At 31.2% G+C, this 24,618-nt stretch overlaps 6 protein-coding genes across 7 annotated transcripts; 3 read left to right on the plus strand and 3 right to left on the minus strand.

Moving 5' to 3' along the window:
• The first annotated feature begins 747 nt into the window (after positions 1-747).
• Positions 748-3,551, plus strand: LOC114394193. Of its 2 annotated transcripts, none has more exons than XM_028355832.1 (4): positions 748-846; positions 1,035-1,748; positions 2,828-2,972; positions 3,095-3,551. In XM_028355832.1, the coding sequence occupies exons 2-4, from the start codon at positions 1,211-1,213 to the stop codon at positions 3,153-3,155; spliced, it is 744 nt and encodes a 247-aa protein (XP_028211633.1). In that variant the 5' UTR covers positions 748-846; positions 1,035-1,210; the 3' UTR covers positions 3,156-3,551. The 2 variants fall into 2 exon arrangements, with proteins under 2 accessions (XP_028211633.1, XP_028211632.1); XM_028355831.1 differs by having other exon boundaries at positions 842-929.
• Positions 3,552-6,918: 3,367 nt separating this feature from the next.
• Positions 6,919-7,824, minus strand: LOC114392933 (cell wall / vacuolar inhibitor of fructosidase 1-like). Its single transcript, XM_028354198.1, has one exon. It carries the CDS (start codon positions 7,647-7,649, stop codon positions 7,095-7,097), a length of 555 nt encoding a protein of 184 aa, XP_028209999.1. The 5' UTR covers positions 7,650-7,824; the 3' UTR covers positions 6,919-7,094.
• A 3,338-nt stretch (positions 7,825-11,162) lies between these two features.
• On the plus strand, positions 11,163-13,427 carry LOC114393486 (peroxidase 40-like). Its single transcript, XM_028354842.1, has 5 exons — positions 11,163-11,204; positions 11,429-11,692; positions 12,046-12,237; positions 12,505-12,670; positions 12,916-13,427. The coding sequence occupies exons 1-5, from the start codon at positions 11,163-11,165 to the stop codon at positions 13,287-13,289; spliced, it is 1,038 nt and encodes a 345-aa protein (XP_028210643.1). The 3' UTR covers positions 13,290-13,427.
• A 338-nt stretch (positions 13,428-13,765) lies between these two features.
• On the minus strand, positions 13,766-14,719 carry LOC114392276 (cell wall / vacuolar inhibitor of fructosidase 1-like). Its single transcript, XM_028353341.1, has one exon. The coding sequence runs from the start codon at positions 14,625-14,627 to the stop codon at positions 14,079-14,081; it is 549 nt and encodes a 182-aa protein (XP_028209142.1). The 5' UTR covers positions 14,628-14,719; the 3' UTR covers positions 13,766-14,078.
• A 2,141-nt stretch (positions 14,720-16,860) lies between these two features.
• Positions 16,861-17,724, minus strand: LOC114392235 (cell wall / vacuolar inhibitor of fructosidase 1-like). The gene has a single exon (XM_028353287.1). It carries the CDS (start codon positions 17,580-17,582, stop codon positions 17,028-17,030), a length of 555 nt encoding a protein of 184 aa, XP_028209088.1. The 5' UTR covers positions 17,583-17,724; the 3' UTR covers positions 16,861-17,027.
• Positions 17,725-21,790: 4,066 nt separating this feature from the next.
• LOC114393905 (prostatic spermine-binding protein-like) lies at positions 21,791-24,116 on the plus strand. Its single transcript, XM_028355402.1, has 2 exons — positions 21,791-22,472; positions 23,585-24,116. Exons 1-2 carry the CDS (start codon positions 22,137-22,139, stop codon positions 23,810-23,812), a joined length of 564 nt encoding a protein of 187 aa, XP_028211203.1. The 5' UTR covers positions 21,791-22,136; the 3' UTR covers positions 23,813-24,116.
• The last annotated feature ends 502 nt before the right edge of the window (positions 24,117-24,618 follow it).

Genomic DNA, 24,618 nt, shown 5'->3' on the forward strand with positions numbered 1-24,618 from the left:
AAAAACATAATATATTAATATAAAATCAACAATACAAATTAAAAAAAATAAAAAAAATAGAAATTATATTAACCGTCTACTTATCAATAATTACTAGGATTATATTAGAAAATATATAATTTTTACTTAAATGTCTTAAATTTTTGAATTAAAGTCTTTTAAAATTTTCTTTTTTAATATTTAACTATTTTATATTATTTATTTCATTAAAAAAATCAAATTCAATAATATTATTAAAAAATTATCTAAATTTTAAATATATAAAATATATTAAATAAAAAATATTAAAAATTATATAAAGTAGTTTAAATAAAATAATATTAAAAAATATATAACATATTAAATAAAATCATATAAAAAATATATACAATATATTAAATAAAACTAATAATAGTAAACTTAAAATATTTATTTAATAATGAAATAAATACAATTATTTAAAATCTTTTTTAAAATAATTAAAAGCAAAACAAAAGAAAATATAACATTATAAAAAATCCTAAAACAATTTTTTTAAAAAGAAAAATGATTTCAAAATCATAAAATGTAAAAAAAAATTATGTAAGATAAAAAAACATATATGACTTTGAGATCATAAATAAATAAAATTAAAACTTAAATTTTTTTTTACAACTTGAGTTAAAAAAATAATTCGATATTACAATTTTTAACTCAAAAATCATGATATTTATTACTACTTATTTTATTTTTTATAATAATTTAAAATCAACCCTAAATAAAAATAAAATAAAATTGTCCCATTTGATTAAAAAAAAAAAAGCCCCTTTTCTCCTGCTTTTTTGTCCCTCATCGGATCTCGCCTTCTTTCTCTTCCTTTCAAGCAAGGTATCCACTTTTCCGCAATGCCGTCCTCAACCTAGTTTAAAAATTTAAACTTTATGTCTTTCTCCAATTTTCATAAGTGCCCAGTTATATCTACTTAACTTCAGTTCATTTTTCTTTGGCTTACTAATTAGAAGTAAGAATTTTTCTTTTGGGAAACTGATTGAACTATGTCTCTTGTTATGATGCAGGGTCAGTCCATTCCTGGGTTCACTTTTTTTATTTTGTGATATCTTTTGTTGAGGAGGTGGATTGAGTTTAAGGATTTAGTTAAGGGAAACACTGTAGAGGAAATAATTTTGCAGGGTAGGTAACAAGAAGGGATAAAAGTTGGATTAGTTTTGTTTTTATCAATTGTGGGTTTGAGATGGATCATAAGAGTGCAAAGGATGAGGATGCTGAAGTTGATCTTGAAAGTGGGTTGGTTTTGACTGATTATGAGTCAAAGGATGTCTCTACTCAAGGTAACACAAAACAAGGAAAGATAATACTTACTAAGATTTCTTGTGGGTTTGCTGGAGATTGTATAAAAGGTGAAGATAGGTATAGTGGATGCTGCAAGGAGTCAAAGTTAACTGTAGTTTCAATGGACATGGTGAAAGTGACAAACAAGTTGTACTCAGTAGAATATGCAGAGAATAATACCCCAGAAAAGGAGAAACGTAAAATGTCCAGTAATAAGAAGGCTCCCAAACCTCCAAGACCTCCTCGAGCTCCTTCGTGGGATGTAGCTGACCAGAAGCTAATCAGGGAGATCACTGAACTCGCCATGCTAAAGCGTGCGAGGATAGAGCGAATGAAAGCCTTGAAGAAGATGAAAGCTGCTAAGGCATCGTCATCTTCCAGTAGCAGCACGTTTGCTATGGTTTTCACTGTTGTCTTCTGTATTGTCGTATTACTCCAAGGTAATATTCCTTTAATAAAATTAATTCTTATCATCATATGACATTTTTGAGTCGGGTATTGTTTTGCCTTGTTCTGTTACCTTTGGATTCTGCAATTTTATTGGCACCTATGCCTATTGGTTCTATTTTCTTAGCTAGGACTTTTCATATTTTGAGATCATTACTTCAGTATTATGTTTGATGAATTCCAGAAAAATCGTTTTTGTAAAACTTACATGTTGAATAGAATTCTCCGTGCCAGCATCTAAAAGTGGAGATAATTGAAGTTAATATTTGTTGAATTTCTATTCATAAGTATACTGATAGTTACTATTTTTCTGTGCTAATAGGTTGGAATGTCAAGCTCTTGGATAATTTTACTATGACTAGGCAAAAGCAAAAAAGAAAAATAGAAAGTCTTCCATTTTAAAACATCTGTTAAGTAATAAACTCAGTCAAGTATATTCACACAATTGGTCTTGATTCAGTATTTATCATTTGAAGACATGGTTTCAAGTAATTCTATTGAGACATATGGATCAAACTTTTGAAGACTATTGAGTTCTTTCCTTTTGTTCATATTATGTTCTGTTCACTCAGCATTTGGTGCTATTTTTTTTAGACTTGCCTCCTTTGAGGTTCAATCTAGTCATATGGATCTAAATAAATAACTTATTTTTTCCAACTAGCAACTGAGAGAATCATTTTCCATTCCCTTGATGCATTTTCTCCTTATTTCCTCTTTGATGTGTTCAGAATGCCATGCAAAGGGCTTTTAGTTTGTAAGACTATAATATAGCACCCACTTTTTAGTATAAACTTTTCTAGCATACGACCATTGATATGTTGAGAAAACTCTATTTCCAGTTATCTGATTGTGTTTCATCTGTATTTGAGAACGCTGTAACTGTCTTCTATTTCTATGGTCTACAAATTTCTTTCATGTTATGAATCAATCAACATGATTGTGTTTTATGGTATTTCATCATCAAATGTTTTTGGTTTAGACTATAGAGTTGCCTACTATCCAAGACGGGAATCAAATTCAAGAAAACAATGCATTCCCTTTGGTCTTAATTTTTACTATGTTCTCTTTACAGGCATGTCATCTGGAAAAAGTTCAGTGACAATTTTCCAGGGATCACCTGAACCTGCAGGAGTAATGGAGGGTGGTCTAATTGATGTTCAACACCAACTCAATCCATCTTCAAGTGACTCAAATGCACCTGGTTTAGAGCCTCACAAGTAAGTTGAGATGCACACTGTTCATTGAACATTCTTTCTTTTTCTACCTCATTCACATAGAGTACAAAGCCTGCGTAGCAACCTTTCTGATATAATCATTGTTACTTGATTGTACCTTGCAGAATTGTACAGCAGGTAACTGGTTTAGATTTGCCCGCACAACTGAGAAGAGGTGCAGGTTAATTAATGCTAATATAGTGACACCAAGCATGTCATTGTCATATGGTATTGTACCCCATGTGCTTCTCACCAAAGATTTTTTTTTCTTGTCTTGCAAATGTATTTCATCATTATTATGAGATTGAATGTGTTGGGCAATTTATCCCCTGTATGTATATTATAGGTCAATTAGTCAATGGGTGGTGGGGTGAGTTAAATTGCTTAAGTGGTGTTGCTTGTAGTTACCTCCTCAGCAACTGCTTGTTGCATGCACTTGTTGAAATTCAGAGTTGGAGGAGATTTTGCTTTTGAAGCTTCACGACCATATGTAGTCACCTAACTAATATTATCATGTAGCGATATCTTATCTTTTTCCAATTATGATGTGAGGGAGAAAGTGAAGCCTTATGATTTTGTTTAGTGTCTTTCTTATTCTCTTTATTTCCCTTTATATTTCCTCTCCTAATATGGGCGTCATGAAACACAGGTTAAAATCGGCATTTGTTAGGAAACATGAGAAGAGCTAGTATGCAAGAGGGAACTGAAACTTAATTTACTGAAAAAAGTGATATATAAATATATAATAGCAAGTGAATTATAATATTATATAATAGTATAACTAATCATCAAATTAACTCGTGCATTTGCAAGTAAGCAGCTGACTCGCTAACTGTCTAACTGACTAACCAAGTTAACCAAACAAGAACACAATATGGCAATACCCCTGTTAACATCAAATTGCTTTACTTTGAACATAAAAAATGAATTGCCTTTATTTTACTTGCCACTTCTCCAAACATACCTAATGTAAATTCTAATATCAGTCACAATCCACTCTTGGATCATGACTAACGTAAAGACCATGATTTCCTTACTTTGGCTAGCCTTCACTTCAAATTACAATTAAAAAATCAACCAAAAAGGATTATCGAAAATTCGTCAAAGTTTTTTTCTAATAACAAGACAAATTTCATATTAAATAAATTGAGAAAATATATCATATATCCATATAAATCTATATATACATATATTCAGATTCAACAGTTAAATATCAAGGTCACAGAACACAACATAAGCCATTGACATATTATCCAAAATATCAACTAATAGTCATGTTGGTCATATATATTAATCATCAAAGTGTCTCAAAATATCATAATTATACCATAAGTATATCTATAAGATAGGATCATCTACATCTCAAAATAAAGATATTTTCTCTATATTTATTCCTACTCTTATCCCTATTATACTGGAGTCACAAGAAAAAATACTCTCTCTCAAACGAAATGGAGGCCTACCAAAAAAACAACAAATTTCTAGGTAAGTCGGCAAATATCAGGAAGTTAGCTACTCAATTACCCGTGTCTCTGAGGAAAAAAAAATAAAAAAAAAGGAGTAAATCACAAAGATTTAGTGAGAGCATAAAATATAAAGTGGACTTGAAGGAAAATACAAATATAACTCGAGTCTTTGCATAAAAAAAACTTAATTGACATTAAATAAAAGTGAAATAATTACAACTCATTTTTAGAAACTATTGTATACTCCCTTTAAAACTTTTAAAACTACATATAAACTTGTATTCAAGAAGAATAACTTTACTTTCATTCTACTATGTACATATAGATCACATTATCTTTTCATCGTGACGAACAATAATTATAGAACTACAACATTTAGCTCGTAGGCTGCATTATCTATTTATTGCAGCGAACAGATCTTTAGGAATTATGGATATTCAACCCATAGGTTGCATTATTTATTCGTTGTAGCAAACGAAAAACATATATACTATGAGTATTCAACTCATAAGTTAAATTATCTCTTTGTTGTAACAAACGACAATCAATCATAAACTCATAATAAATAAATAAATAAAATAATCAAATATCCACTCTTAAATACCTTATCGAAAATCTCAAAGAATAAATTTCAATTAAGAGAAAATAAACATTTTACTTCATTCTCAAGTACTTCTAGAATTTCAAAGATCACAAAAGAATATATTTTTTGGAGTTTACTTGATTCTCTTAAAAGAATTTTAAAATGTCGTGAGATAAATTAGCTACTCACACACAAAAAATACTATCAATGTCTTCTAATGCAGTTGAGAGGATCAACCATCATATTTTCATAAGATCTAAGCATTTAAAATAAAAAAGAATAAGAGATTAGGCACAATTCTCAAATTTAACATATATAGGATTTTGAGGGAACCACCATGATTCCTAATACTTAGTTTTCTAACCCTTTTCAATGAGTTATAAATTTACCTTAAAGAGATCAAATATAAATTTTAAGGAAATGAGTGATATTCCTTTTTATTCTAACCATCTTTTCATGTTTGAGAGAGCCACAAGGATACAATAAACTTAATGAAATTTGGAATAATGAAGAAAAATGAGTGAAATGTTGAAATAAAAAATGAAAAAGAAGAGGGAGAGTTTCAGAGATAGGGGTGGGTTCTTAAAAAAGTGATGAGAGGAAAAAAAATGGAATGGAAATGGAAAAGTGATTTCAATATAATCACGATGTGACTTAGATATTAGTAGAGTATTGTCTAATTAATTACCAACCACGTGGTAAAAACATTTTAATCATCTTATCCGTGAATTTAGGACCATTGTTCAAACTAAAAAAAACAATTCTGTAACGCAAGTTTTTTAGAGCTTTTTTTTATAAAAAAATTTTAACTGTTAAGAAAAGTACTGAGACATTTTTAATATTGTTTTTGTGAAAAATTATATAACTATTATGATTTTCAAAACTTAATAGAATTAAGTAATGTATAATTATTTTTAAAAAAAGAAATTAAGAAAAAACTGAGAAGTGAAACAAACAAACAAACTCTAGTTTCTCCATCCCTCATGGATTGTAGTTTTTATATTTTACAATATTCGGAACATAACCAAAGAAAGGGACTTCTCCTTTGAAAGAGAGAAAATTCTCATTATTCGGACAAAAACAGTAAGGCGTGTGACATTAGTTGTATTTAGACAATGACGAGTGAAACATAATAAAACTAAACAAAATTACTGTACAATTAGGACAAAGCATGATAAATATTTCGTTCCGTTTGAAAGAAGAAACATAGTATTTGAGCATGTTAATCCATTTCCATGAAAACAAAACAATGCATATATAAATTTCGACTTCAAGATAGCTAGTTGTGTGTGGCTCTTGCAAGCTTCGGCTGAGATGCCATAAGACTCTACCGAGTATTGAGCATGTTTAGGAGTAGCTAGGCATGTGATTTCACATGTGACTGCTTTCTCTCTATCTCTGATCCGACAAAGAAAATTAAGAAAAAGTTGACAAAACAAAACAATCTTCATTACATACGAAGTGGACACCTGCAACAGTTTCCATTCCGTAAGGTAACGAAAGAAAGTTTGGATGGATGAGTGTAACAATTCAATAATATTTGCTGGTCCTGATTCAATTTCTTATCCTATGGTATGGCAACAACTCGATGATAAACCAAGTATATGGTCAAATCCGAGACAAGCATATTCCCAGTCCTAGGTGCCGTTGGTTGTCTAATTTAACTTAATTGGATAGTTAGTAAGTAGTAACCACTCACTTGAATGTTAAATTTGTAGGTTTTGAGGCTGTGGTGAAACAGATTTTTAATGCATGTATAAATTGTTTTAAAAAATGTAATCATTTTTTAAAATTCTTTTTCAAAAGTTGATTAAAAAATGATTATTTTCCAGAATAAATCTAACAATCAATTATGATTTAAAGGGGAACGAGGCTCATAAAAGTGAGACCAGCAGCAAGGTTATAAAAAAAAGTATGGTTTATAAACGGCATCTTTAGAGTACACAGAATTACATCATATAATTATTTGTACAAACTGAAGCATCTAAAGCATTTATTTATTGAATAAGATAAGGGCACTAATAATTGCTATATTCTACAAGAAATGAGGCTGGAAAGGAGGAAGAGAAAAATAAATCAGCCATTTAATAATAGTTTAATTATGGCAGCAGCCACATCCACCAGCTTCTGCATAATGTCATTTCTATCACTTAAGGGTGCTTGAGTTGAGCCCGAGAATTTCTTGTCGCAAGCATTTACTTCCTTCTGAGCATCAACTATGCAGTAACTGGCAAACCCAAATCGACCTTGGTTTATGGCATCAGCTGCTTGTGGGAGAATGTACTTCACAACTGGGATGTATGACTCAGCACAGAAAGCCAACTGTTGCTCTAATTGTTCATCTGAGGTCTGCTTGATAAGCTCTTCAATGTAACTGAGTGTGTCAGTAGCATTTGTCAGAATTCCATTGACCATTATGAGGGCCATACCCTTTGGATCACTTTTGGGGGCTAAGGGATTTGAGTGTAAGATGGAGCTGCAAAGGTCATAAAAGGGTGTTTTTTTGCATATTTGGTCTACCAAATCCCCATCCCCATCCCCATCAGAGGAATCAGTTGGTGTGAAAAGAATGCAAGATAGAAGAAGAATATGGAGTAGAAAAGAGGGCACAAAGAGTGAGCTCCACCTCATTTTCTCGGGTAAGGGAATGAATGACCAAGCTTCTTTCTTGGCTGCTATTTAAAGTTAGGTTGGTCGTTGGTGAGTTAAAAAATTGAGATTTGTTTGCCACCAATTGACAAAAGGGAAAATTGTTGGACCCCTTTAATTTGCTGTATTTTAATCCTTTTTATGTGCATTTGTGAGTACTAACATTTGTTGGGTGTAGCAGAAAAGGCTAATCCTTCACAATGTGACAAATTAAAGTTCAAATTCTTGTTAAAAGAGATGTGAAGTGTCGATACTTAATATTTCCTTGTATCTTAAACAGGATTACTTCTGAAAGAGAATATAGATGAGGAACCGATAAAAAAAAAGTGCATTTATGAGTCATTTCATATAATATATAATAATTGTTCACAGGTGTGTTGTTTGCTTTTTGTAACCATGGGCTACCAGTGCTATTGCAATTGCGTCTACACTTTGATGTTAAGGAAAAATCCTTCCTTGTATCACGGATATCTTGTTTTCAGCTGGCTTTTAGCGCCAACAGTTCCACAGTTTCTGTTGTGTTTACACTCTTCTGTAGGCTGTAAGATGGCAAATTAGAGATCCTTCGAGATGATGTTGAGTTCAATAAACCCTTTCTTTCCCTTGGGAATTATAGAAAGAGGGGGCAAGGGACATTACTGAGATTTCGTTCATTAAAGACAAGATCTTGACGATTACATGTGTTAGAGCTTTCTTGCTTTTTAAAGATAAGAAGGCAGAGTCATCATCCCTTGCACAAAGACACACTAACTAAAACCAAGCATAATTGGCATAGCTTCAATTTAAAGAGTCAGAATTATCAACTTTTTGTCTTGTTATTAATAACAAACATAGCTTGTTACATTGAACAACAATTTTCAAATGCTTTTAAGTTCCAACTTGCTCGAACATTTTCCCTATTAGTCGTGGTCCTAATCAAATAGGAGACAAAAGAAGAGACTTCTAAGAATTCTTTATGGTATGTAGTGCATTTTAAATCTTAAAACCATTTGATTATATTATTTAATAGTATTATATTTTAGTTCTTATTTTTTTTTTCTTGACTTCACATTCTCTCTGCCTTACAGAGCCAATCAATTTTTACTATAGGGTGTTCACTTCTTGTGGTTGGGATCACAAAAATACAAAATAGGAAAGCTTCTCGAGGTTTCAAAGCAAGGGTTGCCCCTGGCAAGGGATGCTACCAGACTACCAGTACCAAAAAGGGTCCCCTACATAGAAATTGGACCAAACATCTTTAAACTGAATGAGGTCATACCACCCTAAATGAGTTTTGAACGTCAGAAAGAAAACGACGAACCTATATCCATAAATTATATTAACTTAATGGATAGCCGAACCTTATCATTTCTAGCAGGTTGGTTCGGCAAATCAAAATAATTGAATAATTTTAAATCTTATTATTTCATCCTGTTACCAATTCTCCTATTAGGTAAGTTTCAATTGTGTTTTATATTTCTAAGACAATAAATGTTTTCATTCAATACTCACAATAAAAGATATTAGGAGGATTTATAAGAGAATATAGTAAGAAAATTTAGTATTACTCATAATTTTCTAACCCACGATTAATTAACAAGATTAAGACGAATTAATGTGAAGTTGTTCACTCTTTCTTTTCCAAAGACTAAGGGTTAAAGGTGAGGTGTTTATTCATTCTTTTGAATATATTCTCTTTTTCTCTCTTGTTAGTTGTTAGTTGAAGTTTATTAAAAAAAGATAAATTTTTGTGAGTCTCTCATCATATTTAAATGATTATCTTTTCTTATAGTTATCAATAAATTTTAACTTATAATATTTAAAAGAGTATGATAGTAGCCCTCCTCCTCACACTTATTAACACCCATCTCGTTATTTTTATTTAAATTATATATTTTTTTTAAAATCAATATCTTTACTCACACTCTAAACTTTTTTTTTTAATTTACCCTTATAAAAAAATAAATTTGTTTTTATTCTCATGAAATTATTAAAACATTTTATAATTATGATAGAATAATTTGAATGATGAAATCTTTTATTAACGTGTCCAATAAATGAATATTATATTTAATGAATACATTATGAAGATTAAATGGAGAAAAACTAGTTTATTTTAAAATATTAAATGTGACTTTGACAATATAATTAAAAATACAAACATGTAAAAAAAGACCCTTTTTAGTTAAATAAAATTAATGGACTAAAAAAGGAAGAGAAACAGATATAAGATTATTTAATGTTTTGTTTATTTTTTTCTTTACATAAAATAAAATATAAATTAAGTTTTTTTTTACAGAAAATAAAAGTTTAGGTACTAGACAATTCAACTTTTGATTTTAGCAATAACTAGTATTGATCTTAACATTTGAATGGTCGAACAATTTACCGTTATAAACTATTAAAGACGCCTGTCCTTCATAGTGGAAATGAATAGAAATCCTTTGCTGTAGGAAAGACCTTCATAGTTCATACCATCTTATACCAACAACATTCCTTTGCTGTAGTTATATGATGATACGAAGGTCTTCATTGAATGAAAGACATTGATGAATCAATTTACAAGGATTGTAATGCTAAACTCAGTAGAATTAAAAATAAAGAGATGACGAAAAGCAAGAACATATGGATACATTTTTGGTTTAGAGATTAGAACCTTCTATTTTAAATGTTGTATTTGTGTTCTTGTATTGAGGTGTCACCTTTCTGTGTTAACAGAATGATCCATGATAATTCCAATCCTACAATTCCTGTCGACAGTTTCCTAATTTTTAGGAGATTTGCTATTGGGTGATGTGGGTGCATCATGCATGTATGGTGTTCATTGCATTTATATTTATTTTCGTGGTCATTTTTTAATTTTATATATGATGATACATAAAGAAAGTTAACTTAAATGATAAAAGAACTTAAACAAGAGTAAGTTTGAAAAATAGGATAAAAAATAGTCAGGGGTGTGAATAGATGTATTAAAATGTCAATAACTTTGTATATTGTATCGAAAAAAAATGTCAATAACTTCATTCAAGATTTAACTCGTTTTTCAAAATATGAAGGATCTGTTTAACAAATACTAGTTGTTAAAGACTGAGGCATATCACATCACTGTCAGATAGCTAGCAATGCTCTGTCAATTATTTTTCCTATAATTGAATAATAAAAATGAAAATAAGAAACAGAGAAAGCAGAGGAGAGGGGGCTGTAAGAATTGTGAGCATCACAATGTGTGTTTCCGAAGCAGACGGGACTAACAAGAGTGCAGGATTTTTTTTTTTTTTTTTAATAATGACAAGAGTATAGGATTTTATATTCCTATGATGCCGCTCAAGTTAATAGCATTTTTATCGGACATTAAACAAACAACATATAATATGATATTATAAATATAAATTACATCGTTTGTTTGAGTAACTAGAGCAATTGTCTAACTATATCGTGCATAGCATTGTGCCACGTAAGCTTCCAGAATTGCTATCTACCAGCACACGAACTCAGTGATTCCCTTTGACCAGGTTCATGGCTTTCCTGAAGCAGTTAGTGGATCTTGTCCAGGCCATTGTTTGCTTTGCTTTTGATTACGTTGATACTCTACTAACCACTTCTTATGCTTGACTGTTTCTTTTAACAACTCCTCATTAACACCGTCACTGATCCATTTCAACTTTATCACACAACACTCTGCTACTGCAAGTAAGTTCCTATATATAGAAGAGCAGTGTGAAACATTCCAATCCAATAAACCTTCCTTATTATTCAGAAATATATAGTAACACTAAGAGTAGTTACTACTATCCCTAAATATAATAGCCATGCAATTAGTACTATTGTGTCTACTGATACTGAAGCTCACTCCAGCCTTTGCAACCACCCCGAATGATGCCTATGGTGGTGATAGTAGTGGCTGTCCATTAGGGACTGACATATACCAATACACTTGCCCTGAAGCTGAGGCCATCATATTCTCTTGGGTGGAGCAGGCAGTGTCTCAAGACTCAAGAATGGCAGCCTCACTTCTTAGGCTACATTTCCATGATTGCTTTGTTAATGCAAGACATTCTTAATTTTCCTCCACAAGTTATCTTTTAGAGTAAAATTACATTGACAGCTCCTGAAATTTTGTGAAATTGCTCAAAATCTTTCCGTTTTTTCCATCTCTATACTAACTAACTCCTTAACTGTTTGAAAAAACATTTGCACAACATTATACATTATACTAGCCCTTTAATTGTTTAAAAGATATTACACCCTGTCCTTTTATAAGAAAAAGTGATTGAAAATGTTAAAAAAACAAAGAGATTTGTGCAATCTCTCAAATCTTAAGGATGTCAACATAATTTGCTCTATCTTTTAAAAGTTCTATAAATTCAATTAACGGTATAATATTTTGTTGACATTTCAGGGTTGTGATGCTTCAGTCTTGCTAGATGACACACAGGACTTTGTTGGTGAGAAAACTGCGGGTCCAAATTTGAATTCCCTGAGAGGATTCGAAGTAATCGACCAAATCAAATCCGAACTGGAACTAGTCTGTCCACAGACTGTCTCTTGTGCTGACATACTCGCAACTGCTGCCAGAGATTCAGTTCTTCTGGTTTGTCATTGTTGCCTTCCTGCCTCAGACTTCATGGTTTCTCAGTTATTCTAGAATTTAATTTCTATGCACCGAAAATGTAACGTAAAATGTTTTATACTATCAGCTAAACTAATCAGAAATCATGATAAATATGACTTTAAGATATTTAATGTGAAAGTCAATAGTACATGAGAATCCATGATTAAACTGACACTGGAAAAGTACGTACGCTATTTTCTCGATTATTCTAGCTATCATGAATCATATTAAACTGCTAAGTTACAGTCAGGAGGTCCAATTTGGGAGGTGCAAATGGGAAGGAAAGATGGCATTACTGCTAGCAAGAATGCAGCAAATAATAACATCCCAGGTCCAAACTCCACTGTTGATGTGCTCGTAGCTAAGTTCGAGAATGTAGGCCTTACACTTAAAGATATGGTTGCCCTTTCAGGTTAATCATCTTTACGCCTTCTTATTCACATGCTATTAGTAGGATTGACAAATCAATCCATTTATCCATCCACAGGAAATTTTTTAATGGATTAATGAATTATTTTGATCCCATCCATTGGATACGGATTAAGATTTATCCAATTCATCCATTTTGCTGGCCCCTAAGCTATTAGAATTTAGTAATATTTTTCATCATTGAGAAACAAGATCAGCATTTTTTTCCCATCCCTCTCATTTTTTCAGGTGCGCACACTATAGGGAAAGCTCGGTGCAGAACATTTAGGTCGCGCTTACAGACTAGTAGTAACATTGATTTCGTCGCATCATTGCAACAGTTGTGCTCAGGACCCGACACAGTTGCACATCTTGACCTGGCTACACCTGCTACGTTTGATAATCAATATTTTGTAAATCTTCTATCTGGGGAGGGATTGCTCCCATCAGACCAGGCTCTTGTGAATGGCAATGATCAGACACGACAGATTGTCGAAAACTACGTGGAGAACCCATTAGCTTTCTTTGAGGACTTCAAACTTTCTATGTTGAAAATGGGAAGCTTGGCATCACCAACTCAAACTAACGCCCAGATTCGTAGGAACTGCCGAACTATTAACTAATCTTAGTTAGCCTTTGCTTTTTAAGTAAAAAAATCTGATATTGCCCTATGTAAAAGCAATATGGTGGGGGCATGCTAATTGATTATTATAATGAACTATGTTATCCTATGGGGAGTAAAAATTAATTAATGATTACTTGAATGGAGCTTTAGTTAAATGTTTATAAGCACCTGTTAAAGCCATTAATTCCTTGAGCTCCACACTGCTACGAGAAGGAAATAATTGCTCTGACATGCTGCATTGCAAAAGGCATGATAGTAATTAACTGAATTATGTCATCATAATTATAGGGATTTTTTTTTTATAAATAAAATAAAATATAACTGTGTTCATTGGATTTATTCTGTATTATTTATTAATTTTATATATGATATATAAAGAAAGCTAAGTTAAAATGATAAAAGAAGAACCTGAATAAGAGTAAGTTTAAATGTCAATATCTTCATAATATGAAGGATCTGATTAACAAATGTTTGTTAAAGTTAAAAAGGCTAAATTGATGATACATTAGAAGAAAGTAGAAGCACAAGACAGAGGCATATCACATCCCATGCGCTGTCAATTATTTTCCAAGAATCAAAGAAGAAAAATGAAAATAAGAAACGTGGAAAGCAGAGGAGAGGGGACAGTGAGAAATGAGAATTGTGAAGTGGCAAAAGCAGTTGTGTTTCCATTACAGAAGAGACCAACAAGAGAGCAAGATTTTATGTTGTGTTAATTGAAAATATAATTATAATGTGATATTACGAAAATTAAATTGCATCATCCCCTCCGTTGGAGTAAGTGTCACTAGAGCAATTGTCTAACTATAGCTGCAGTTATGGTTGCAACATCGTGCATAGCATTGTTGTGATTGGTGAGTGGCGATTTCCCAGCAGAGAAGCTGTTCTCACAAGTGGTGGCCTCAATAGCAGCATCATTGGCACCATCTTCTGCGAACTTGGGGTCTCCTTTCTGCAGAGACGCAACGGCTTGTGCCACGTCAGCTTCCACAATTGCTTTGTATCTAGCAGCACACGAACTCAGTGGTTCCTTTTGACTAGGTTCAGGGTTTTTCTGAAGCAGTTGGTGGATTTTGTCCAATGCATTGTTTGCTTTGATTTTGATTACGTTGACCATAATAAGTGCCAGCCCTGTCACATCTGCTTCGGTGCTGCGAGGGTCGGAGGAGAGGTATTGGATGCAAAGGTCGTGATGGGGTGTCTGCTTGCAAGTTTCTTCAATCAGATTGGCATTGTTTTTTTGATGGATGATTCTGGAGTTAGTTGCTGGAACTGAAATCGTAGCTAAAACAAGAGTACTGTAGAAGATAAGAGCTAATGATTCCATAATTTTCATGTCTGTTTGAATGAGTATGTAGGGAGATAGAAGTAGAAGATGAAGAAGGGATGGATGGAACACTCAATGTCTTTTCAGAACTGAAAATTGCTGAGACATTTTATAGTTAAGAAGCTGTGCCAGAGATTGTGTCGTGCACGAAACTGATCATGGTCGTGGGTCAGCTTTCGGCACAGAGAACATGCATTTATTTTAGTTAATCGTACCATTTTCTAGAAGAAGAAAAAAGAACAATATATATATATCTTTATACGATTAAAAATTATGTGAAATTCTTACCTTTACTGTATACTTTAAAACTTAACTCAAAAGTATTGTATCATCTTCTGAAAATTCCTAGTTGATAAAAACTAATTGCCAATAATGCTAAGAATTATATTGAGAAGAAAAAAACCATCCTTAAAAATCCATTCACACTAAATTAAAATGTAGTGCATATTTAATTCTCAAACAAAAACAGTGCAGTATAATTTAACTTTTTATTTATCTTTCATTATTAATCAATGATTTTTTTTTAAAAAATAATAATAAAAACAATGAAAAAGTAGATGTTAGGCTCAAATTTGCATTCAAACGATGTACTATAGTCCATTCCGTTAGAGGGATTTTTACACTTTTATCAAAATTATAAAATTGTAGGTGATATTTTGTTTGTTGTATATTTTTAACTTATTATTTTTTATAATCTTCACATAATTTAAAAAATAATAAACCAAATAATATTAAGTAAATTAATCTCAAAAAATTTGTGTGGTATAATTTAGTCTTCAAATTTATCAACTTCGTCTATCATTCATAAATTAGTCTTTTTTTAAAGGAAATTAGTCCTTTTATATAAACTTAATCATTGAATCTGCCAACTTTGTAATAATTCAGTTATTTCAACATGAAGTTGAACTAAATTATTGACTAAATTAGTTTATATTTTAAATTTTAAAATAATTGATTTATATAAACGTTACAAACCTTCAAGTTAGTGAGCAAGCATGTTCTTAAGATAATAATGTGTGGCATGATTATTGATTGAGATCTAAGTCCAACTAATGTGATAATCTTAAATTATTTAATAATTTTTTTTTTTTGCATAAAATATCTGACCGGACCATGTTATGACTTGCGTATATGGTTAATGATGAAATTTTCTCAGAGCCTATATACTTTTATTGAGAATTAGAGACTTATTTTTGGAAGTTGAAAAAATATTAAGTAGTTTATTTCTCTTAGCATTCTTGCATATACACGATTAAATCCCTTACCATATATTCAAGAGCATCATTATCTCTCAATCATTCAATACCATATTGGTAATTAAGGGCTAATGTAAATCGTATAACTGTAAAAAATGCTGCTGCACATTTAAAAAGACAAAAAAAAAAGGGGGGGAGGCCACGCACATAATTAACTAACTAGCTAGAAGGCCAGTGTGAAAGCTTCTTCAGGCGTGTACTCCTGTCTCTTTAGAATGACCAAGTGATCACTCTGCCCAATAGATGCTATAATGAAGAGTCGTGCTTAGATATTGAACATAATCTCTCCAACCAGCCTAAAACAGCGATAATCACCAGAAAAGGACAAGTCGGTCCACATATTAATTTGGTTCACTTATCCTTATCACTTCTTTCTACCCCACTATCATTACTAAAGATGAATAAGACATGCATTAGTGATGGGGGAAGGGAAAAAGCAAAGACAAGAACAAGATATCAGATATGCTTATCCGCAATTCCCAATAATTGAAAAAAGGATATACACATACATATACATATGTCTCTCTCCATATTTTTGTTAACAAAAACCAAAGGATAAATTGCCTGCAAAAACGCAGCTACGTGTCTTCCTCTTATAATACGTTAATATCATGTTTAAGGTTTCTCTTACAAAACGGAGTTTGGTCTTTTAGCATGGGTTAGTACCTCTTAGCATGACAAATCAAGGTTCTATTTATTTATTTTTATTGGAGAAGCGTTCTTATTTGGCGTTTAACTATGTCTTCGATATATTTTTTTCTTGAAAAAAAAAATTAGTTGTAGAAAACAGAGAGAGAAAAAGTACCACTGTCACATTTGTGATTGCATCACGTACAATTCTTGATATTATGAAAAATTACAATCAAACGTAGTTGATGTGACCATAATTGCAATGATAATGTGTAGTTGTGATTGCAAACAGATTCTTAAAACCTTTAAGCAAAAGGAAATGAAAATATCAAAATCTTCAGACGAAGATCAAAAAGTAAAGAGCAACTATGATACTTGTCTCAATGCAAATTAGATATCTGGGGAACTCGTGAGAATCACGAGAGGGTTGGATTTTATTACATATAATAAACATTTTATAAAAAGCTTTAAAATAGATAGTATTTTCACATTACAGTTAACAGTACAATTAAGTATATATAGTTTAGAGCAACAATCTAACAATAGCGGCAGTAACAGCAGCAACATCATGCATAGCATTGTTCTGTTTGGTGAGTGGGGAATTCCCTGCTGCAGAGAAATCAGTCTCACAATAAGTAGCCTCATTAGCAGCATCATTAGCCCCATCTTCAGCAAACTTGGGGTCACCTTTCTGCAGAGCCTCAGTGGCTTGTGGAACATCAGCAATTAAAACCGCTTTGTATTTATCAGCACAAGAACTCAAGGCTCTTCTTTGCTTAGGCCCCGATGCTCCCACCCTCTGCAACTCTTGGATTCTTTTCAATGCATCGTTTGCTTTGGCCTTCATCTCTTTGACCATGATTTGAGCCAGCCCTGTGACGTCAGCACTGGAGCTCCCAGGGCTTGCCTTCAGAGACTCAAGGCAAACGTTGTAGTTGGGAGTTTTCTTGCAAGTGTTCTCTATCAGCTTTTCGTTTTCTGGAAGCAAGGTTCTGCTGCAGTGGCTTGATGGTATTGAAATCATAACAACAATGGCTAGGAGATAAAAGAAGAGAATTAGAGGCTTCAAGTTTGTCATTGTTGTTGATTATTGAAAGAGATTGGTTTTGGTAGTTGCTAGATTCCACTGAATGGAATGCTGCTAGGCCTTTTTATGGTTAGGAGCAGATGTAGTGGACCTAACCTTTTTCCTATTTAAATGCAGATATATGTAAGAAGAATGTTATCGAAGATTGATATATGTACGCAATTTTCCACATACATGGTGGTTTTTTCAAACCAACTTTTTATATATATAACAATATAACTTTTTAAGCAAAAAAGTGTGCAACTATCATCTTATAAAATTGTTGTCTCCATTCCAGCTTGCTTTCTGTGCTTAAATATCCACCGTTATATGTTGGCTTGACAAATTTTTAATTTGTTGCGGTTAAAATTGCAAATTCAATCATGACTTACGACAAAGATCTTCCTAGACTAATTTGTTTGAAATTAAAGTAGATGTCCATCGAATTTGAATGCATTTTAGAAACATAAAAATTATAATTATTAATTGAAAAATAATATTGAATGACTTAAATATTTTATATATTTATGCGTATTTTTGTTATTAATTTTAATTAAAAATTATGACTTTACCTTTTTATTTTAAAATAATCTTTAATTTAGATTACCCAAATTCACTGTGTGGTCTTTTTCTTCCACTATATATATCTTAATTATTTATATGCACAAAAGAAGGTATTTAATTAAAATTGTTCGTGATGTTAATTTGCGGCTGTATTTGCATGTAATCAATTATTGGCTCGTACTCTATCTCTATCTGATGCAAGTAGTAATACATGGTTGCATTAAGGTAATACATGCCATTGCCAATTGGGCCTTTATTTATCCGGAAAAATATATATTGGACTGAGGAATCACGTTATCAGGTTGATCTCGATCTGTTATATCTAATATAAATTATTATATTTTGAGTTAATGATATCCAAGCTTTCAACCATAATTTTTTAATAAAAAATAAAATATCTATTCAAACATTTAATAAGATTTCATTACAAAGATACATAAACTGTTTTACTTTTTTTTGTGTATTTTTTTTTACATAAACTGTAATGTCAATGTAATAGTGAAATAAATTTTATTAAATATGTATGGAATTTATGTTATTTTATAAAAAAAGGTGAAATTTAAAGATATGTTAAAAAAAAAGAGGACTGCTGTTTGTTATGAACAATTATCTCACTTTTTTGGAGATGAAAACCAAATTAAAGAAGAAGAAAAAAACAAAACATCAAAATCAAAATTTAGTCATTTTATAGGAATTAAAAATATATTTAGGTCAAATATTAATGATGAAAAATAAATAAATGAATGAATAAATATTAATTAAATTAAATGAATTAAATGTAACTTGAACGAAGAAAATAGTAAAAACAAATATAATTTTTAATTGTAAAGTGTTACAAGTATTTTTTAACTTAAAAAGTTATAAAATATAATAAATATACACGGGTAGGTACGAATAAAGTTGGTTGGTATAATATTTATAGTTACAAAGTTCTATGAGTAATTAATTACTCATGCCTAAACTTACATTTATTTAATTAGTGAAAGCCTTATTTCTCTTTTTAAAAAAAGTAAAGACCTTATTTAAGGTAAATATTTAATTTTTTGAATAACAAGTATTTAGTTCAAGTGATAATAGATTTGATTAAAATCTTATATTCGAAAGTATTATAGATGAAAAAAAAATATTGAAAAGAAAAAAATCTCATTATAGATGTTGACACAAATTTTTTATGGATAATCATTAACAAATCAAATAAATATTCCATACCAATAAAATTAAAATATGAATTTAGTTATCATTCTTGTTTTGTGCTGCTCCAGTCCACTACGAACCATGAACCATTTCGTTACGTTTTGCTTTTTTGGGGGGTAAATAACGTTTTTAATATATATAAGTTTCGGCACCCTTTTTAAACCAGAAAGAACAGTTAGAATTGGATAGTTGCATAAATCACAAGCATATAGCCATACGGAGGACGCATGCAAAAATGGAATGGTGGCAAATAGCGGGTTTCTTACTTTCTTTCCTTCCTTATACTTCACTATTTCTCATGCATGCATGATGCGTTTTCTGTACACACGAAACTATCAAACCCTTTGTATTTTCTTATGTTATGTCTGAATATGTATCGTTCTTTCACAGCTCATATAGATTAAAGATGTCTGGTCAGCTTCTAGCACTAACAGAGAAAAAGTGGATTGGAATGATCGATTATGTGATATACTAATATGCAATTATTAAGCAAAAATGGTGCTTACCTGTGTGATAACTGATAAGGACTTCTACCTTTACATGAATTACGAGAACATGACAAGTCTCTCTTGAGTTTTCATCAGTTTCACGATATACGTGGAAATCGCAATTAAAGTTTTTCTAAATTAATCATGCAGATCGAAAGTATAGATTTAAAGGTAGAGAAAATAAAATATATAATTAAATTAAAATGAGTTAAAAATGAAAAAAAAGCATCATTTAAACAATAAAATATTAAACTACTGTTACAAACTTAAAAGATAATAATTTCAGTTTTTAATGTAATAAATTATTCCTTTAAACAAACAATTCAGTGTTGTATAATTGTATTAAGCAGTGAGGATAAGAGTGTCTGCATATATATATATATATGATTCACTTACTCCAAAGTAATTATAAAAGAATTATTTATTTTTCTTATAATTTATTTTCTTAAAATCTAATGATTAAATTTAATTAATTTTTATAATTATTAGATTTAAAGAAAATGAATGATAAGTTGAGAAGTAACTCGAAGATGAGAAATAACTATTTTAGTAAGAAAATCTCTCCTCATATATAAGCTTTTATATGTGCTTATTTTAAAGTTCACCAACCTCAAAAGTTGACTTAATCCAAAATAAGTGTTTTATTACTTATATGTTCTTGTATTGAAAAGTGTAATATCTTCTTTCAAATGCGAGGTATCCAAAATATACTAAGCGTACAAATTGATCCATTTAACTTGTATGGCTTATGTAGGTTTGAGCAGGAACATTCATAAATAGATCCAATTCAATGTGGACCAAAAAAATTGATTCAAAAAATCAAACAATCGAATAGATAAAAAAAATAGAAAAATCGAAATTATTTATTTGATCAAATCAGAGAGTTTGAATTTGATTTTAAAAACTTATCCAAAAGAAACTTATATACATGTATATATTTTTATTCATAAATTTATAATATCACTAATTCTTATTTTTATTTAATAATTATTTGAGTTAATAAATATTTTATTATTAGTTATATAATAATATAAATAAAATATTTGATATTTTAAATTATTTGTTATTATATGTTTTGAGTGTCAAAGTTTTATTGATGTCAATTTTCAATGTCATTTCACCAAATTTCCCCTTAACTTACATTTCATGCACTGAATGATTCCCAAAGCATTAAGAACATTGTCCAAAATTGAACGTCCTCTACAAAAGTAAATTGCTCGGAAAAAACATTTGTGAAGTAAAGGTTTAAAACAGTTGGTGAAAATTTTGGATATAATCTTATAAATGACATTACACAAGATTTTTTTTTATTTTTTATTTACTTTAAGTGGCTGTCAATAGGATTATTCTATTAAGCAGTGATTGTTAAAAATTACAAATGATGATTTTTGACGGTTTAAAAATTATCATTATTCATCTGAAAATTAAATTATAATTATTAGCACTTTTAAAATCACTAGAATAAAAAATAAATACTTAATTGTACTTATATTTTTCTTATTATAATCATTTTGTGAATCTAGTATTATTTATTTATTTATCTAATAAATTTTTTATTCCATAATATTTTAATTGCACAATTTTGTTCTGTCTATATTTAATAAAAATATTGATGTAAAATTGCAATAAAGCGTCAAGCATGATGTAACAGTGTAATAAAGTGTCACACACTCACACCAGCTTTTTCAAAAAAAAAAAATGTCACTAACATTTTCATTAAATATTAAATACGTTATTAAGTTAACATATAAAACCAAAATCTATAGTTAAAATTTCTAAATAAAAATCATATAATTAAAATAGTGAAAATTAAATTTGCAAAAAACAGAGAAGGACCAGTTACAATAAAGAGCAATAATAAAAAACTAATAATGTAATTAAGATTTTTTTAATTAAAAAAGTAATTGAGCTAAAATATAATTAAAATTTGACCAAGTATGAGTACAATCCGAAATCCAAATAATGAATGATCCGGAAAGAAAACCCTAGCCCCGAAGTAGCACGTGACTGTGAAAATAGGAGTAGTAGCGAGCGCCGCAAGGCGAAATCACACTATCTCTGCTGAAACGCAAATGCTTTTACATCGACCGTCCAATCAAGTGCCACGTCATCGATCCGCGTGAAATCGATTTTGAACGGCCAGGATCAGCGCTGCAGAAAAACTGGGGGAAGCGAAGGGAAGAGGCTGGTAACTTGGCTGTTTTCTCCATTCTCGCGTGCTCGGTTTTGGATCGAATTTTTTTTTCTCCGTTTGTTTGCGGAACAACGAGTTTCGAAATCCCGTGGAGAACGTAACATTCTTTGGTTTCTGGATTTGAAGATGAAGGCCACAAAGGAATTGAGCCAGCATGTGGAGGAAAATGAGGTCACGGTCTTGGTTGATGAGGAGGAGGACGAAGAATACGAGTCCGAGGATGAAGTAGTAGACGACGGAGAGGACGATGAAGACGACGACGACGACGATGACGATGACGACGACAATGAAGACGAGGAAGACGACGATGAAGATGATGCTCCCGACGGCGGTGACGACGACGACGATGAAGACGAAGAAGAAGAAAGTGATGTCCAGCGCGGTGGAGAGCCTGACGACGACGATAACGATGACGACGACGAAGATGAAGACGAGGAGGATGAGGAGGAGCAAGGGGAAGAGGTAGTTATCTCTAATTTGCTTTGTTTTTTTTTTTTTTTTTATTTTAAAAACCCTAATTTCCTGAAATTGTTATTGTTTTGGATGCAAAACTCGATTCTGGATTTTTTGTTATCTGTTATGTGTTGATTTTTACTTGATTCGTTTGCCTTCTCCTTTAATTTTTTTTTTTTTTTCTGTTTCAAGCCAGGTCGGAGACCCTGGAGAGTCTTCACTAACTCGTTCATTTAATCATATACCGGTTATTTGTTAAGACCTCGTATGTTTCTCAAAATATTTTCTTAATTTCTTTGAACAATTGCTTATGGAACCTTTTTAGTTTTTTAAAAAATTCTCACTTTTTTGTTTTTTTTTAAACAATAGCTTATGGAACCTGTTTATAAGACTTTGCGTTTTATTTTTCATTTTTCTTCCTAATTCCTTTTGTGATGGGAGGGGGCGAGGGGCCTAAATCCTCTCCCTGCTGCCATGTCCTTTTCCCTTGTTTCAGAATTACGTGCATTAGTACGGTTAGTACTGACTATGAAAAAGGTGGAGATTTGTATCTCGAATTTAATTTTAGACATCCATGAAAATTTACTCTATTTTATGTATAATAACAATATATTAATATCGTTAAAATTTTCAATTCCTCAAGTACACGTTGTTGTTAGATCTTTCGTAATTCCTTGGTTCATATTTTGACATGCTTGCGAATTTGTTCTTGTTGTCTTATTGATGGCAACCATATGGGGGAAACTATGAATACCTGTTCACTAGGAATATGCATATGGTATAATGTACCGGGTCTTTTATTAGCGTTGTTACTTTAGATAACTTTATTTATTTCTACTAATTTAGGCTTTATGGTTTTTTATGGGGGGAGGGGGTTGTTGAGAATCTACGTAATAGAATCAAGTTTCTGCCAGAAGAACTAAAGAACATGTTTCAGCCTTTCATGTCACATTTCATCCTCAAGTCAACATGAAAATGAAGATCTGTGAAATAAATTTTAGTTGTCTGTATCTATTGTTTTGCCCCATGCTTTTTGTCAAATCATCTATAGGTATAATTTTCTATTTTGTCATGTCTTCCTGCGTTTGAATTGCTTTGAGTATGACACATAAAACTTGTAGGCGGATTTGGGAACAGAGTACCTTATCCGCCCTCTAGTCACTGCTGAGGAGGAGGAAGCATCTAGTGATTTCGAACCAGAGGAGAATGGCGAGGAGGAGGAAGAAGATGTCGATGATGAGGATGGTGAGAAGTCTGAGGCTCCACCAAAAAGAAAGAGGTCAGATAAAGATGATTCAGATGACGATGATGGCGGTGAAGATGATGATGAGAGACCCTCTAAGAGGTAGAACTGGGTCCATTCTTTGCTTAAGGGCTCAGACTAGTCAACTTATCTCCCTTTGCCCTTTAAAAACATTTCAGGGACTTGTTTCATTCTCTCTTGTATCATTATGGTGCGACATTATTTAGGCTGAATAACTTTCATGTTTGGTGCGTAGTCAATGGATTAAAACATTTGGTAGAACAAATTTTGTAAGACTTGAATGTTTTCTTAAAAGGGCTTTGCAGCTTGGTAGATCTTATGTTATGTATTACTGTATCTGTTGGTAGATTTCTACGTATTGTTTTTTATATAACGATCGTATTATTATACTCTTTTGTTTCTATATTACATGTTGAGTGCTTCTTGTCTATGGGCTTGTAACCGCTGGATCGGCCAGAGTACCACATTTCTTTGAGGCACTCAGAAAGTGAATTCCTCGTTGTGTCCATGATGATATATTGGATCTATACGAACGGAAAAATGTGTCCAAGACATGTTTTTTAAATTTTGCCTTGATTAGTTTCAACTATGGCGCAATGCTGGATATTGTTTTGTGCGTACCAGTAAAACAACAAAATTTCATTTTTACCTTTCTGTAAGTCTAATCATACAGATTAATTTAAAATTAATGAATCATGCAAGAATATCAAATATGTGACTTTTGTGTTATTAGTATAAAATTTTAATCAATTGAATTAATAGACTAATTATATTATAAAATAATTAATGCTGTTATATATAACAAAAAATTAATGTATATTCAATGCACTTATAAATTTAAATAATAAATTTTGTAATAATTAATTTTGATTTAATAATTAATTTATTTAT

The sequence above is a fragment of the Glycine soja genome, chromosome 17 (assembly GCF_004193775.1).
Source record: "Glycine soja cultivar W05 chromosome 17, ASM419377v2, whole genome shotgun sequence".
Classification (NCBI taxonomy): domain Eukaryota; kingdom Viridiplantae; phylum Streptophyta; class Magnoliopsida; order Fabales; family Fabaceae; genus Glycine; species Glycine soja.